At 36.0% G+C, this 18,641-nt stretch overlaps 1 protein-coding gene across 1 annotated transcript; it reads right to left on the reverse strand.

Moving 5' to 3' along the window:
* Positions 1-8,313: 8,313 nt before the first annotated feature.
* Positions 8,314-18,426, reverse strand: LOC107811776 (diphosphomevalonate decarboxylase 2). Its single transcript, XM_016636766.2, has 10 exons — positions 18,039-18,426; positions 15,280-15,478; positions 13,620-13,683; positions 13,373-13,436; positions 13,199-13,279; positions 10,802-10,888; positions 10,492-10,649; positions 10,331-10,379; positions 9,693-9,817; positions 8,314-8,794 (listed from the first exon to the last, which is right to left on the reverse strand). Exons 1-10 carry the CDS (start codon positions 18,252-18,254, stop codon positions 8,572-8,574), a joined length of 1,266 nt encoding a protein of 421 aa, XP_016492252.1. The 5' UTR covers positions 18,255-18,426; the 3' UTR covers positions 8,314-8,571.
* Positions 18,427-18,641: the final 215 nt, after the last annotated feature.

Raw genomic sequence — 18,641 nt, forward strand, 5'->3', positions numbered from 1 at the left:
CCTTAATGGGGGTTTGAGATCTAATAGACCTTAATCAAGGTGTTCTCATGTGAGAACACCCTGATTAAAGTTTGTTCGGCCTCAAAGGGTCAGAGTTGAGTCAGATTTGGATCAATTTTGTTTGGACATTTCTCGGTAAGTTTTTCTTTTCCTTTTTGTTTTATTCAACTGCTAATTAAGTTGTCAGCATGTTTCGTTGTGTTTGTTTGTTATTTTTGTTATTTTTCATTCGGATTTCTTCCATCTCTGTCAAAGACCTTTTATTTGGTCGATTGTTTTCTGTGTGTGATTTGAACGTATCCTATGATAAACATGTCCGATTAGGATAGTCGTCGCATAAATAACTTATATAGGTTCCCAGTGATTGACCAAAGTTGTCTGAAGCCCTTCAGGTCCCTGTATGTATTGGTTTATATGAACGACTGATTGTTACCTGTTATAATTAGTATAGTCGACTTGATAAATGTCGTCGATTAACTTCCTACGACTGAATGTTCAAATATTCTAATTCGTACAACTTCACGTAAGTGAATGAACCTGTTGATTGTTAATTGGATGCTTGACATTAGTTGTGACTACTAGCTTGTAACTGCATTGTAAACAAATTAAAAGAATCAGGCTAGGGCAGTCTTGAATAGAACTTTCAGAAGTTCAAAATGCTCTGATGCTACAAGGGGTTTAGGGCAGTAATAATCAAGGTTAACAAGGGTAGTATGGGGTTCGAGAAAAACAGGAAAAAGCTTAGTTTAAGTGAGCTGACAAGTAGGGTACTAATTTAGGATTAAACTAATGCAAATGGGGAACAAGACACAAGAGTATGGGGGTTTAAAATGAATACTCAAGTGAACCCATAATTCTTGATTAAAGAATAAGGCCAAGCGTGGGGAACAAATGGCTGGCATCAAAAAGATGCTTAGGTGTGGGATTTAATAGGTATGGGCAGTCTGCAAATTGGCAGGATCCAGGCAGCTTGACTGCACTGGTTGTTTGGCTTATAAATAGGCCATTTCAGAACTTAAAAGTGGCTGGAAATTTTAGTCTTGAGAGAGGTCTTGTGAGTTGAAGAAAACTGAAAAAATATAAGGAAATTTCCAGAAACACTGTAACCAAACACTGTCTGAAAACTACAGAAGAATTCATATTGGTCAAGCTGTCTTGGCCAAGTTCTGTTGTTTGCCCTGATTGAGCTGCTTGTGATTGTTGAACTACTGGTGTTGCTGCATCGAATACTCTGTTATTTCTGTTGTTTCACTACTCTTTTCTGGGATTACTTGTTTGGTGCTCGACCATCTGTTGGTTTTCTTTGTTCTGGAAACTGTTGCTGGTTGTCTGTGGACTGTGGAAAACACTTGTGGTTGTTGGTTTGTTGCTGTGTTGTTGCTGTGTTTGTTGCATACTGCCCAGCTGATCATTCCTTTCTTCTTTTGTCCTCTATACCAGGTACACAACCAATACACTATCAAATGTAATTGGAAAATTGAGCATGAATACAAAAAGAAAAGACCTGAAGTTGACTTTCATACATAGATTGTTACATTAGATATCATGTACTGTATAATAATTTTCATTCCTGTGTTGACAATAGAAGTAGCCTGTATGCCTAGTGTATATCAATATAGATTAGCTGAATGATAGTTTATATATGTATGCTGATAGGTGAAAATATTCCCAATGAAATAGGTTGTATCTTAGACTTAGTTTTACTTTGTAGTATGTCCTTTAATGTAGGCCAAGCATGAAAATCGTACTCTATTAGTTAAGTTCTTTCCTTTCTGATAAACTGCTTCATATAACTGGTAAACCATGTTTTAAGACAAAGAACACGGAGACTGCAATCTCAACCTCACGAAGGTCGAGCCCGGGTCGAAACAGACCAAGCAGGCCTGCATCGAACAAACAATGGCCCAGGTCTGGTCCATCACGCATGGGCTGGATTTGGGCCCTTAATTTTTGCTCGGTCGACTGTGTACGTGGCCGTGCTTCTAATTTTGTGCAAGCACTCGGAATTCTGTATAGATAACTTGCAAGCATGTGATTAACTGGGGCTATCTACTGTTTTCAATTAGTAGAGACAAACGCAACAAGAAACGTAGTTGCTATAGGATATCCTTTTAAAATAAGGACGAGATGAGCCTCGACAAAAAATAAAGAAAAACACACAAATTGCGGGGCCCTTGTTAAATATATATATGTTGAAGCATTCAGTCCCTAAGGTGGGTCGTTTAGCAAATCTCACGACCCTCTCGGAATAATAACGCGATAGCCTCTTTAAGCGCGTATTTAATAATTTTACCTTTTTAAATTCGGGTGTGCATTTATGTGACCCAAATCCAAATCTCGACGGATTCGAAATGTGTTTCTAATCACGGGTACATTGATTGTGACGTGGTTCGAGATGCATGTCCATGACGTCGCAAATTCCTTTTAAAAATAGAATGAGACGAGCCTCGACAAACAAAATGTACAAAGCTGCGGGGCCCTCTAGATGCATGTATATATTAAAGTATTTAGAATTCGGGATGTGTCGTTTAACGAATTTTTACGACTTTCCCCAAAATAACAAGACGCTAGTTGCTTTAGGCGCGCCTTTAACAATTTATTTTCCTTAATTCGGGTGCACATTTATGTGACCCAAATCCAAATCTCAACCGAGTCGAGATATATCGATAACCACGGGTACATTGATATAACGTGGTTCGAGATATGTTTTCACGACGTTGCAATTCTCGTAAAAATAATGATAATGACAAAAGCGGTTAAAAGATAAAATTTGCACATGGTTCATAATTATATTTAAAATCAGATAAATAAGCCGAATATAACAGTTGAGCGACCGTGCTAGAACCACGGAACTCGGGAATGCCTAACACCTTCTCCCGGGTTAACAGAATTCCTTATCCGGATTTCTGGTACGCAGACTGTAATATAGAGTCATTCTTTTCCTCGATTCGGGATTAAAATTGGTGACTTGGGACACCCTAAATCTCCCAAGTGGCGACTCTGAAATAAATAAACCAATCCCGTTTCAATTGTCCTTTAATTGGAAAAACTCCCCTACGCCCTCGCGGGTGCGGAAAAAGGAGGTGTGACAATCCCTGTCATATCTAAATGGGACCAAGCAAAACAATCTATGTTATCGATAAGAAATTGAATAAAGTTTTTCCTGAGTTCGGGGGTTAATCCCGTTCCCAAGTATACCTTTCGCTTGGGCAGATGCTCGATCAATATAACCTATTCTAACTCCTTGACAGTTGATTTGGTAGCGTCAGAGTCTTCGGGAACAATAAAGGTTCGAGGAGTCAGAAAATCCTTCTCCTCTTCTTCTTCCTCCTGCTTTCCCGAATCCGTCGAGGTTAGTGGCTCTGATTGCTATTTGGTTTTATGTTTGACTTTGATGCTCGACCTCTTCGAAGTTGATAAAGTCGATACTGATACCACCTCATCAACTGCAAACATTTCCTTTGCCGCATGCTTCTCCCCGAACACTGTTTTCACATCGTCAAATGTCGGGAATTTCATCATTTGGTGGAGAGTTGAAGGAACCGCCTTCATGTTGTGAATCCATGGCCTTTCGAGTAGGGAATTGTATCTTATGTCTCCCTTGATCACGTGGAGTTTGGTATCTTGAATGGTTCCGGCCACGTTCACTGGTAGAAGAATCTCCCTTTTTGTTGTTTCACTGGCCATGTTGAAGTCGTTTAAGACCCGAGCTGCGAGCACTATTTGATCCTGTAGGCCGAGCTGCTCCACGACCCTCGATCGGATGATGTTTGCTGAGCTACCTGGATCCACTAAAACACGCTTAACTTGAACTTTATTTAACATGATAGAAATTACCAAAGCGTCATTGTGTGGTTGAGAAATTCCTTCCGCTTCTTCGTCGTTGAATGATAAGGAACCATCGGGCACACAATCCCGAGTCCGTTTCTCCCTAGTAATCGATACCTTAATGCGTTTGAACACGGGCCCTTGTGGAATATCGACCCTCCAACGATCATATGAATGACATGTTGTGGTTCTTCTAGTTCATTCTTCCTGTTGGCATCCTTGTCTCTGAACTGATTCTTGGATCGATCACTAAGGAACTCTCGAAGATGGACCTCGTTGAATATACGGGCCATTTCCTCCTTTAATTGCCTGCAATCCTCGGCCTTGTGACCATGCATGCTATGATACTTACACATCAAATTGGGTTTCTTTGGGAAGGATCGATTTATATGGGTCCGGGCCATCTGGTATCCTTGATTCTTCCGATCGTTGATACAATGTCTGCTGCGTCGATGCTAAAGTTATATTACGATAATCGAGGTACCTCCACGGGGTCGGCATGCTTATCAAAACCACTTTTGCTCATAAGTTCTCGAGAATTTTGCCCTCGATCGTTTCTCCGATCATTCTGGGATGGATGCGTCCCGAGTCATTGTTCTTTCGATCTGTGGTATATGGTTGATATCGTTCCTTGTTCGACCTCGGTTCCCTGTCAGTATCCCTCGAGGCTTTCACTACCAACTTGTTTGGATGAATTGAACCCGTAGGGGCTCCTAACTGGTCGTCCTCGACCCTGATCTTCGATTGATATCGATTGTGTACATCTGCCCCAGTTACAACTGGATACTCAATCAAATTTTGCTTCAACTGACGTGATGCTATCGAACTCCGATCGTTTAACCCCTGGGTGAAAGCTTGAACGGCCCAATCATCTGAGACCGGTGGTAACTCCATGCGTTCTATTTGAAATTGGGCCACGAACTCCCTCGGCATTTCGTTATCCCTTTGCCTTATCTTGAAAACATCCGATTTTCTTGTGGAAACCTTTATGGCCCCGGCATGCGCCTTTACAAAAGAATCTGCTAACATGGCGAATGAATCGATAGAATTCAGTGGCAATTTGTGATACCAAATCATTGCTCCCTTTAATATAGTTTCCCCAAAAATTTTCAACAGAACGGACTCGATCTCATTGTCTTCTAAGTCATTTCCCTTTATCCCGCATGTGTAGGTAGTGATATGTTCATTAGGATTGGTGGTCCCGTTGTATTTCGGTATGTCCAGCATGCGGAACTTCTTTAGAATAGGCTTCGGAGCCGCACTCTGAGGAAAAGGCTTCTGCACGAACTTTTTTGAATCTAAACCTTTTAAGATCGGGGGTGCCCCTAGTATCTCATCAACTCGGGAGTTGTATGTTTCCATTTTTTTGTCATTATCTTCGATCTTCTTTTCTCCTGACTCAATTCTTTTGGTGAGCTCCTCGAGCGTTTTCATAATCATGGGGTCAACTCACAATCCTCTACCATTCGTTCTTTCCGGCACTAGCTCGGTACGACAAGTGTTTTCCGGCTCGACCACACTCGGAGTTTTGTGTTGACTCTGAAGTTGAGAAATAGCGGCTTGTTGGGCTTGTAACATCTCAAATATTATATGGAGACTAACTCTCCCGTATCCTATGCCCTGAGTTTTTTGGCTACCAGTTCGGCCTTCCCTGAGCACACTCCCTCCGGGGTCCACGCCCTAATCTGCGTTCAGAGCAATGTGTGAACTGACGTCAACTGGGTCAGCAACAGGCACTTCCTCAGGGTTAATCGGTGGTACCCCGACTCCTGGAGCAATTATGTTACCATTTTCCCCATGAAATCCAAGACCATCATCACCATGTACGAGTGCGTTTTATGAGTTTGACATGTTTTAACCTAAGAAAAAAAATCTTTGACAAGAACAAGTGTGAAAATAACGTATGTTATCAGGACCAATATTGTTCCTTATCTTTGAGGGCAGGTCTACTTTGGTCCCTTTATTTACCCTAAAATTCGAGTAACAATTAAGTTTATATTGAGGTCTTAAAGATACGTGATTTAGTCCAATACTAACTGATAATAAAGAAATCAAACATATAAATTAAAGAAGTAAGTTGAATCAAACCAGTGTGCAAGCAAGTCTTGACCTCGAGCTAAGATGGCCTCGAGCTGGGTCAGTAAGAACAATAAAGTTAAACGAGCTCGGTCCATTTTGAACTTGGGCTCGAGGCGACTCTTCGAGCCCACGAAATCGGGCATATCTGATTTTGACCGTATACACCCTTAAATATAATCCTGATCATATTTAATCCCTTAAGTATACTAAAGTGGAACACATTTAGTTTCACTGACACAATGTGTTCAAAAACTAACGATGTTATCCAACTCTGATTCATGAAACAAAGCTTCTGCTCTGAAGCAAAATATTTCCTCTCCTTTTATTGGATAACGCAAACTATCACTTTAATTTCTCATTTTTAGATAATATCTTCCAAATTTTTGACCTTGAAAATATCCCCGTCTTCTGTGCCGGTTTTCAATGAGAAAATGACATTGTATAGCCGCTGTAAAAATAATAGACGAAAAAATATATAAATTATATATATAAAATTACAGTTGATTTTTCCAAAAAGGAAAGCTAAAATTTAAAAAAAAAATAGAGCTGCCATGATCACTTCTAGGCATATTATTGAAGCAAACGAATAACCAGGTTGTATTATCACTTTTAGCTCGTGCTAGAAACTATTTACATCTGGTAGCCGAAAAAGTATATAAAATTTGTATCGGCTATACAATGTCATTTTCTCATTGAAACTGGTACAGAAGGGGATATTTTCAAGGTCAAAATTTTAGAAGATACTATCTAAAAATGAGAAATTAAAGTGATAATTTGCGTTATCCAATAAACGGAGAGGAAACGTTTTGCTTCAGAGCAGAAGATTTGCTTCATGAATCAGAGTTGGGTAACACCGTTAGTTTTTGAACACACTGTGTCAGTGAGAGTAAAGGTGTTCTACTTTAGCATACTTAAGGGATTAAATATGCTCAGGATTATATTTAAGGGACCAAAATAGACCTACTCTCAAAGATAAGTGACAATATTGGCCAAAAACTCATCTCCCCCACGCAATTTTTTCCTAACTTTAACTTCAAATAACTCATTTTTCAACTCTTGTTTCTTCTATAAATCTTAGGCCTCTAGTCTATTCCAGCGAAAAAGTTTACAAATTTACCCTCATTTTAAGTATAGAAAGAAAAATCAAGGTTATTTTAGTCTTTTAGGTGCTTTATCTCTGTATAAATACATTGTCTCATCTTTGATCTGGTTAAAGTGATGCCAGAATTACGGTATAATATCATACCAATAAGAACAAAGATGACAAGTCAATGCCTCATAAAAAACCTCTGAAAAGGTAAGTGATACATGATAAGGACATGCCTAAGATTAATAAGTTAGCTTTACTGAATGTGAAATCCCACTAATTTTATAGATTAGGAGTACTCCCTAGTCCTACTCTGTAATATTATTATTAATTACAAACACACATATCAATTTGTAAGTGGAGTAAAATTAACTTTGTCTTTCTTCTTCTGTTTTCAAAAATTAACTTTGTTTAATGTACTATATTTGTGCGAATGTAGTTTACAGCCTTGTTTGACCTTTACCGTTAGTTTTAGGATTTAGGATATAAGATGTCCACTTTTTGATACATTAAGGACTATATCGGTTAAGAAGTACATATTACGAACTAGAATAGTTCAACCTCGATACATTAAGGACCATTTTGATCATTTTCTCTATATGATATTAATTAACACTTTGACTTGGGGTGTTTAGCTCTTAAATTTTTTATTTTGTTTACGAGTGGAAGTGTGAGTGGTTGGCTTTGGCGAGTATGAGAAGAGGTAAAGGACGGCTTAAGAAGAATTGGGGAAAGGTGATCAGGCAGGACATGACGCGACTTCAAATTTCCGAGGACATGACCCTTAATAGGAAGATGTGGAGGTCAAGCATTCGGGTTGAAGGTTAGAAGGTAATTGAGCGTTTTTCTATTTCGTACCGGGTGTGAGGTTAGTCTGATAGTGTTTTGTCTCAGACTGCTAGTGGTTAATGTAGTGTTCACTATTTTTCCTTTTTTCATAGTACTGTACTTTTATTACTGGTTATTGCTTTTCCATCTATTTTCGGGCTCTTACGATGCTGTTATTATTTTTCTGCTTTCTGTTGCCGCTACCTATCTATTGTCTATTTTTTTCTGCTTTCTGTTGCCGCTACCTATCTATTGTCTATTTTCGTCTTCTTGAGCCAAAGGTCAATCGAAAACAATCTCTTTATCCTTCAGGGTAGGGGTAAGATCTAGGTACACACTATCCTTTCCAAATTTCACAAGTGAAATTTCACTGGGTGGTTGTTGTTGTTTACGAGTGGAAGTGAAAATACGTCAATCCTATCGCACAAAATTAATCAAATATAAAGCTGCTTGGACTTCATATGAGTATGTGATTCTCTAAAAGCGTAAAAGAAGCAACTTTGAAGACTTTTATTTCATTGCTCAAAGATGAAAGAGTACACAGCTAATTCAACTGAAAAACAATACAGGAGCCCAAGCTACAAACAAAAGCTTTGAATTCAAATTTCATCCAAACTAAAACCAGTTTAAAATGGCAGCAGCCTCCACCGTTTAAAGGCTAAAGAGGCTGCAACACTTGGATCTCAAGACTTAGAGTTGCCCCGAGAACTAAGCACATTCGTACGAAAAAAAGAAAAAAAATTGATCTTTTACTTGGGCAGTCCAGTTTCTGGATTGAGGAGAGCATGGCTATCGTCCGTCAGCAAAACTGGACCTCTACCTGGTCTTGTGCAGATGAAGTAGCTAATTTCACCCTTGTATTTCTGAGCTGGAACTTTGTCCTTAATTTCAGGTGGAGGCGGCAATGCTTCCACATCCTTTATGTCCTGAATCCCAGCATCCTTCAGAATTGACTTATCGCCTATGACATAGCTGGAGAGAAGGGAAAAAGAACAATGAGGAGCAGTGAAGATGGTTTGGTTGCATGTTGATAACACAAGGTCCAGAATGCATATCATGGCGGACAGGGTTGGATGCACGCTTAACAAAGCAGTATCACGTGACATCGCTTCGTCGAAATTTTTTATTAAATATATGTATTAATACTGTGAGGAAACAGATAAGTAGGAAAAAATGACCACTTAACATAAATTGTCTTTTGATGTGTTGGTTATGTACTTGATTTTGCTCTAAGAGATCAAAGGTTCAAACCTCAACTAGCACATTTTTTGCAAATATTTGAGAGATCCTCTGTGGTTAAAAATTGTGATGAAGTAGAATTGAACTCATGATCATTTTTACTTGACTCAACAAAACCAATTAACTAAGACTATTTCTTGGCTAGAAGTATGATAATTAAAGTTATTATTCCCTTCTTCTATAAATTTCGACACCACTTACAAAAATTCTTACGTACCCCCTGATGGCGGGGTGTGTTGGTACAGAGGAAAATATTTTATTTTCTAGTGTTTGGTTTCCAGAAAATACTTTCTAGGGAAAATATTTTCCATTACTTTTCTGCATAAATCATATTCCTTCACAATTACCTCAATTCGTAACTTTATATCACCGCTTTAACTAGCACTTAGACATTATAATCAATCTTTAATTCTCAGAATTTCGTCAAACCGTTATAGGTTTGTTAATATTATTGTCAATCTTTAATAAATGTTTTTTTGCAAAATACTTTTCCGTTCTCAAACCAAATACCGGAAAATATTTTCCAATATTTTCTAAAAAAAAATAAGTTATTTCCCGAAAAATATTTTCTCGAAAATCACTTCCTTCGTACTTACATTAGAACTTTGAATCTTTTAGATGGAACACGTACCTGTTTAGATCAGTATCTGAATTTGGAGGGAAGTGGAAGAGAAGCCTCTGAAGCATAAGTGTGGCAGCCTTTCTGTTACGTGCAATTAGAACAGCATTTGGTCCAGCATCGAAGGTGTATGCAACCTGCAAACATTCTTATGTTTACTAAAAATGGAATATGCATTTATTCTTGCTAGATTACACCTACTTTTGACATCAAACTTGCAGGAGAAAGCGAAATGTGAACTGAAATAATAGTCAGCAATAAGGCTAACTAGCCTGATATTGAATTGTCAATCAGAGTTTAAAAAGGTTTGAGATAAGTCCGAAAGTTGCTTGTTATAGCGTCAAAACCAGCTCAAAAGCGGAAAATTTCAATATTTGGATGCATCATGAGTTAGCAGAATCTTCAACACAGAAAGGTGCACGAAGTTTGGGGAGAGAGGTATGAAGGAAGCAGTCACTACCCGTTACGAATATTAAAAAAAAGACAAGTCTCCAGAAAATGGAAATTACATATGTTGCATCCTGAACTTGTCCCAGAAAGTCACTTACACACTCAAACTTTGGTGACCCGTTCTATTACTTCAGTATAAGAGAAGAATAACCAGATCATGCAATTAGCTATTAGAACAAGAGCATGGTAAGGTAGAAAACCTGTGGAGTTCCTTCTGAACGGTTCCATTTCTCAACACAGCCAATTACCCTGAAAAGTTAACACACCATCAAAACTTGTTTCTCCCACTTTCGGTATAAGAGATCACAAGAATTACGTGACAACACATCTTAAGCTATAGGCTGAATTTAAGACAACTTGCCTATGAGATGTGTCATTCATGTAGAATATAGGAGGGCTAGTATCCATGCAAACTGCATGAAATTGGTTGCTGTCGGCACAAGTCAGTTGAGCAAAAGTTGGAAAATCACGATTTTGTATAGCTTCTTCCATATGAATAATGCGTTTTGGTACTACTTCCTACAATATTTAATACAAATGAAAAGTCAAACATCTGATACAACGTTACCAATTAAAAGAACTAATGAAAATAAGCTGGAGATATTTTAGAATATTGTTTGAAGATGTGTCAAGCAGCAAAATTCAAATGTAATCAAGAGTACAAGGAATACCTTTGCCCTGTGTTCTATAAGTGCACTGGTTTCAACAGTATCACGCATTCCTGAGGTACTACTTGTTTCCTTCTGCCGTGAGCTCACCTGAAGTACGTCACGTAATAGAAAATATTAAAGGGAGAAAGATCAAAAGGCACAAGTCGACTAGTTAGTGCACAATCAAACTGATTGCATCATCATTTATGCACACATCTTATTTTAGAAGATGATGCAAGTTCAGAATCCTGTTTATTTTGTGGAGCTGAAAACAAAAAATGCACCCAAAAGTTATTCCAATGAGCAACGCTTGTGTAATTCAATTGATTAAACTTCATTAATTTATTATCAAGAATAATGAGTTACTGAAGCAGCTTAACGTTGGTATTGGAGAACTAGGAGTCAGTTACAAGTGCGAAGTTGGAAGTACAGTAGCAATAAGATTTGCCTTGTTTTTGTCTTTCTGGAAGTCTTGTAACTAGGGTCTGTTTCCATTAGCACTATCTTTGTGCTAAGTTCAATTTTTAATGAAATATGTTACCATTTCAAAAAAAAAAAAAAGATTTCCATTTGGAAAGAAAGAAATAAAAACTGTAGAGCACGTACAAGTACACAAATATGTGGCAGTTAAAGTTCTAGATTAGTTAGCAGGAAATAAAAGCAGAATATTCTTTCTTTTTCCCTTTCAATTTCCCACTTCCCAGTATAGCACTATTGACTCACGTTAACGGAACTGGGTATTTCTAAAAGAAGGGGTTTTCAAATATCTAAAACTTGAATCAGAGACTCATTACAAGAAGGGGCTCGTCAGAAGAATAATAATAGAAACCAAGTTCTTCTCTACAACCTTATTTCCGACAAAGATATTCCTATTTTTAGGTCTCAAGGAGTGCAGTTCCAATGGGCTAAGTTAGGTTTCTGTTCCACATATTATTCTAGATATCACAAATGCACAAAAGTAATGCACATGCAAGTATCATCCTAGGAAAAGTAGAACAAGACAGCATGAGGAGAAATAAAAAAGGCAAAGTTAAGTAGTGTTGGTTGTTCCTACTTTTCCAAATTCTTCTCCCCGTGTTTTTTTTTTTTTTTGTCATGGAGCTAAGATTTTTTTTTTTTTTTGTCATGGAGCTAAGATTTATGCACTGCAAATTGACAAATTCATTTTACTTAGCTTTTCTGATGATGGAAATGTATATAACCACTTACAAAAAGTCTTGCAAAATCTTGGAAAATAGAAACAACAAAACCAAAATTTGAAATTAGAAAGATTTCAGGCCAGCTCAATAAAATCGGTGCCAAAAGCCAAAATTTAAATAAGATGTCATATTCTTTTTTAATAAATTTATGTATATTTTTATTTAAAGTTCACTCTTCTAACTCTTTGAGATACAAAGCTATAAATTAATCTTTTCAAGAATTAATTCCTCCATATATTTCTTTTAATGAGAAATAGAGACAGTTTATTCAGAAAAATCGAGTTGAAATTAAAAAATGAAATCGTCATAACCAGGAAAATGCAAACAGAATGAATGTACGTGAAAAAAGGAAAAACTAGAATATGGGGTAGGTATATTTACAAATTAATAGAAACTTAACTTAATTTACTCACTCATTTGAACAACCTCAACCAAATCTAAAAAAATTGAAATCTCTTATTTATGTTAAATATAAAAGTTATACATAGTTTACTGATGAAGCAATTATAAAAACAATTATATAATATTTATAATTTTGTAACTATAAGAAATGCATATTATTTATACTATTATATAGAGCACGAAACTTCAATACAACATGTTGATCAAATTTTCTATCTTTCATAGGTGTATTACGTATTGGATAAAATTGTAATTACAATTATATCATTAAAAAACTTCATATTTTTTGGTATTCATCATTTGAACTTTTTATTTAATACAAAACTATTTACTATAAGAACACTACTATCTTTGTTAAGAAGTTCCAAAATTTTAAAAACATCGTTATTTCCTTGCATGGTCATGACATTAGAAATGTAATGGATCTACTTTCAAGTTTTTAAGTTATTATTTCATCTTTTCAAATTTACAATGGTATAACTTTATCATATTTTAAAACTTTGTATTAGCCTACTCAAATCTTCATATCTGCCAATAAGCTTTTTGACAACAAAAACCAAGGTAATGTATTGACACAAATGACTAACTTGAATATGTGAAATTCTTAACTTGTATATAATTTAATTTTTAATCTTATAGTGTGAGTATTTACTAGTTATACATAAGTTTTTGAGCCTTATATACTTTTTCCATTTGATATTTTCGAATCCGGATAGGAGAGACAGACAAATTTTTTCTCCCTTCTCACTGCCTAGCAATAACATATAAATTGCTGAGTTTTCCTAAAACAATCATAATTTGGATGGAAAGTACATACCACTGCAATGATGATAACAAGCTCATCCCAGTGCTTTTCGTCTACAAGCTGAACAGCAATGCTATCGCTACCATTTTCCTCCTTTATACGTTGGGAAAAAATTAGAAAAAAGACTAAAAAAGATATAATACATGGCGGGAGATGTTACAACACGAAGTTAGGAGCTCGACATACTTTTCCCATGATCCACTTGACGAATCCTCCATACAAACTTCGACAAGCACTTCCCGAACCTTGCCTGTGCGTGAATTAATGAAGTTTGTCACATTGATTATTTATTTAAGTTATTGAATGGGCAGTGGAATAGAGAAAGATAGATGCGTTATATGTTGTAACCTCAACCTGATTTTAATCTTTTTTGACACGAAATATAGAAAAACAAAACCAGTTAAAGGAAATATTCACGACCGATATGAATTACCGTGCTATGGCAGAAAGCTTCCCGTTGTCCTCTTGCACATTCATCAATTTTGCAAGGGAGAAAACTGCATATAGGAGACATAAGTTAGTTGAAGGTCATAAATTAACCTTGAAAAGTAATTGGAGTACTCCGTTCAAGAGTTTTAGAAAATTCTTTTCTGCATGGACTTGCATAGTGTTCATGTAGTATAATGTACAGACATATTACACGTGTTGGAATCTGATCTAACTGTGTAATTTACTTTATTTTCCAGTGCATAAGCATTTTGTGTGGTTTATAATATTTGAAAGTAATTTGTTTCTTTAAGTATATAATGCTGGATATTTTGTTGATGCTTTAGTTGCTAAATCTAATATCTGACTTCAACCGGCAAACATCAAAGATCTTGCCTTTTTCTGGAGTGTTCCATAATTTTGGTACTTTTTCCCGTTTATTGGATATCTTCTGAAGTGTTGCATGTATTGTTTTTAGCTTGTAACATGACCTTAGGTTCTACGATCAGTAACATATCATGTTGCTTGGCAAGGAAAATAGTTCCAAACCCTTGATAGATTATTTAGTTAATGGAAAGCTAAGTTGCTGGGACTCGGGCGTGGGTATCCGATACGAGTGAGGATCTAGAGGTCAGGTCCTTTATGATTCGGTGGTACGGATCCGGATATGTAGATTCGAGAAGTAATTCAAATATCTAAAAATACAGTTATAAAAATATGTCTAAATTATGATACATTATGAGAAAAACTTATTAGGTAGTCCTAGAAGGAGAAATATTGATCAAGAGAAGAATCCGAGAAAGAGATAAAAGTATAAGGACGGACATAGAAATTTTTATATAAAAGGTATTCCATTTTTTTCAATTTCACCCTAGCTTTTGTATTGATTTCAGAAATTATTATATCTATTTTGAATTTCTCTGTCAATCTTAGTCTAAGTACCCAAAATCGAATGATCAGATCCGGTACAGGATCCCACACCCACACTTGTGTTGACACGGGTACGACACCGAAGTGAATAGTGCAAGCAACTTAGATGGAAAGTGTAAGCTTTTTTTGTCCACGCTCTTTCTTTTACAAGATGATCTATGTTACCATTTTCTATTCATGCATATTATATAGTGACCCAAGTAATGTGAGCTTCACTTGATGCAAATTGCAAATCAACTTCTTTCTAACATTGCTCCTTTTCCGGTAACGAAAACTATGTTGTGTAACTTTTATATCTTGTAAGTGGCCTTTAAAAGAATGAAGTTGCTGATAAGGTAGTGCATTTATCTATTCATTTGAGCTTCTTGGGTTCTAGTGAATGTTGCCTTATTTTGTATCCATGTTGGTGGTGAGTTAGTGGTAAGAGTTATCCATGGTTGCCAATCTATATTACATATGCATGTTCATGACTGCGTTGAGATGGAGCTTCTGCTTGTGTGTTATCTTCTTCGGCCCTTGTCTATAAAGATAATAAAAGTTCATTATGAAATTTGTGAATTGAAGATTAAGTCAGCCTTCTTAAGAATTTTATTGTTGATTACTATACAAAAGCATGATATCTGAGGGGAGAAGGTAGAGGGGCAAGCCCATGCTTGACCGAGTGTCAAACCGTGTTCATTGTGCTTCGGGGATTTCTTGGTTATCAAAAAGAGAAGTTAAGAAATTGTCAATCATACCTAGGCAAGCAAAACCAGCAGCCGAGGAAGCCAAACCGGCAGCAGTAGGAAAATTATTGTAAGAAACAATATGCACATGCAGGTTCTGCCAATCCTTTTTCGCGATCTTGATACCCTTATTCTCATCCTCAACGTCACTAGCACGAGCTCGAATTTCTCTAAGACAGTTTTGGTATCTGCCTCCGGAGAGGGATATTTCCTGCACAATGAGCAAAAATGAATATAAAAGTGTCAAGATCCAGATATAAGAATCCACAACATAAGGTTCTTTCTCCTTGCTGAAAAAAAGAGGGAAAGGAATAAATCTAATGAGCTCAGCTTTCTAAGATTGCACAGAAATGAATTGTATTGTTTCATATCTATTTTCCTCAGGACTATCTTTACAAATTTCCGCAGCAAAACCAGAGAAGATAACCAATATTTGACCCATTATTAAACTAGAATTGCATCCTCCCACGAAATCTCACTCCATATAATGTAGAAAATTAACAAAGAATGACCAAAAGGTGCAAAGATTTGATATGATTCAATCTACTTAGCGCGGGAAGGATGAAATAGGGAGCTCAGTTCCCTAAACGTTTTCTGAACCCCCTTGATTCCACTACATGTAATCACACACAGCGAAAAGAACACATAGCTGATGCTCTCATAACATAAGAGCATACGATCGTGCAGGTAAGAATCCACTATCTGAGCTTCCAAAATGCTCTTCCTTGGAAAAGATCAATCCCCATTAAACTTAATAAACTCAACTCAAGAAATTAAAACATATTACTCTTCAATATCTGAACTTTACCAGCATCTGAGCTGCAAAACAATCTTCTTTCACATAAATCGGCCCACAAGAAATTACAACTCACCCAAACTTTTAAAATGAAACTTACACTAAGAAAATGAGAAATTTTACTCATCAAGAACTAAAAGTTCCCCAATATTACAGCTGCCCAAACAGTCTTCCTTCACATTAAATCAACCCATATAATATTGTATGAATAAGTACTCATCGGATTGAAAAACGAATACACCTAGAAAATGAGAATGTTTTACTCTTCCGGAATTGAACTTTCCAACATCTGAGCTGCCAATACAGCCTTTTTTCACATAAATCAACCACGTATAAAATTACAAAAACAAAAGCTTATTCAATCTTTCAATAAACTTACACTGAGGAAATAAGAAATTTCTACTCTTCAAGAACCAAAATTTTAAGACATCTTAGCTTCAAAAACAGTCTTCTTTCACGTTATCGACCCACATAAAATAATAAAAACACATAGTTATCATTCTTTTTAATAAAATACATTGAGAAATTATAGTTTTACTCATCAAGAACTGAACTTTCTCAACATCTGAGCTGCCAAACAGTTTTCTTTCACATAAATCAACCCAAACAAAATTAAAAAGCAAATACCCATCAAATTTTGTATAAATTTAACATTGAAAAAGTGAAAAAGAATTTACCTTTTCACTGAACGACACAAAATCACAAGAATGTATAGTCATCATTTTAAAAAAAAAAAAATCAATTAAATACACTGAGAAAAATATAAGCTTTTAATCATCAAGAACTGAACTATCTCAACATCTGAGCTGCGAAAATAGTTTCTTTCATACAAATCAGCCCAAAGAAAATTACAAAAGTACAAATACCCATCAAAAGTTTTAAAAATATTTACATGAGAAAGTGAAAAGAATTTACCTTTCCATTGAGCCACACAGAATTATAAAAACATAGTCATCATTTTCCAGTTAAATAATACACTAAGAAATTATCAGTTTCACTCATCAAAGAACTGAACTTTCTCAACATCTGAGCTGCCAAAACAGTTTCTTTCATGCAAATCAACCCAAAAAAATTACAGAAATACAAATTCCAATCAATTTTTTTCCAAAAAATTACACTGAGCAAGTGAAAAAAATTTACCTTCCCATTGAGCCACACAAAATCACAAAAGCATGTAGTCCTTTTTTTGTGTGTTAAATACAATGAGAAATTATTAGTTTCACTCATCAAGAACTAAACTTTCTCAATACCTGAGCTTCAAAAACAGTTTTCTTTCATACAAATTACAAAAAAAAAAAAAAAATATATTTACCCATCACACAAAATTACAAAATCATAGTCATCTGAGCTACCAAACCACTTTTCTTTACATAAATCAACCCAAACAAAATTACAAAAAAAAAAAAAAAATACCCATCAAATATTTCGAAATCATATAGTCATCATTTTTTTATTAAATCTGAGAAATTATCATTTTTACTCAGACAAGAGGGGTTGCTCTGATGGTAAGCAACCTCCACTTCCAACCAAGAGGTTGTGATCCCTAAGAGCAAGGTGGGAAGTTCTTGGAGGGAAGGATGCCGGAGTTCTATTTGGAAACAGCCTCTCTACCCTGGGTAGGGGTAAGGTGTGCGTACACACTACCCTCCCCGACCCCACTAAGTGGGATTATACTGGGTTGTTGTTGTTGTACTAATCAAGAACTGAACTTTCACAAGACCTGAGCTGCCAAAACAGCTTCTTTTACACAAATCAACACAGAAAAAATTAACAAATACTCATCAAATTTTTTAAAAAATTACTAAAACATATACACAGAGAGATTATCAGTTTTCCTCATCAAAAACTGAACTTTCTGAACATATGAGCAGCCAACCAATCTATTTTCCACACAAATCAACCCAAACAAAATTTAAAAAACAAATACCCATCAAATTTTACAAAAAAATAGACTGATCAAGTGAAAAAAGATTACCTTTCCATTGAGCCACATGCGATCTTGATTGAAAGCAGGACTAACAGCAACAGTTGTAGTGGTACAAAGATGAGCAGGATCAAGGGTAACACTAATACTATCATTAATAGCAAGAATTAAATCCTCATCTCTCTTTCCCCAATACTTAATCACTGCTATATTTGTGGGTGTTTGAGCAGTCACCATAAGAACCCAATTCTGTAATTGTTCTGCCATGGCCAAAAAATCAAGAGCAGAGAGGCGATAATTCCAATAAAAGGAATCTGGGTATTTAGATCTATGAAAATGGGAATGTGAGTTTGGTTTTAGATTTAATTTGGATATTTGTATTTATATGTGCAGAAGAGCATGGCTGCGAACCTCCATTGTTGAATAACAATGTAGTGTAGTTTATTTCTCGTTGGCATCAAATTTTTGAACAAGGATTGCGGGGCCCGGCGAAACAAATTGTGGGACCCAAAAAAAACAACAAGGAGGCGTTTGGACAAAAATATTATAATTATTGAAAAAAATAGTATTTGAAGTTAAGTTGAATAATGGTATTTGTCATTTGAAATTATGTTTGGACATGCATTTCGCTTGAAAAAATATTGTAGTTTTGTT

This window comes from Nicotiana tabacum, chromosome 11 (assembly GCF_000715075.1).
Source record: "Nicotiana tabacum cultivar K326 chromosome 11, ASM71507v2, whole genome shotgun sequence".
NCBI classification, from domain to species: Eukaryota; Viridiplantae; Streptophyta; class Magnoliopsida; order Solanales; family Solanaceae; genus Nicotiana; species Nicotiana tabacum.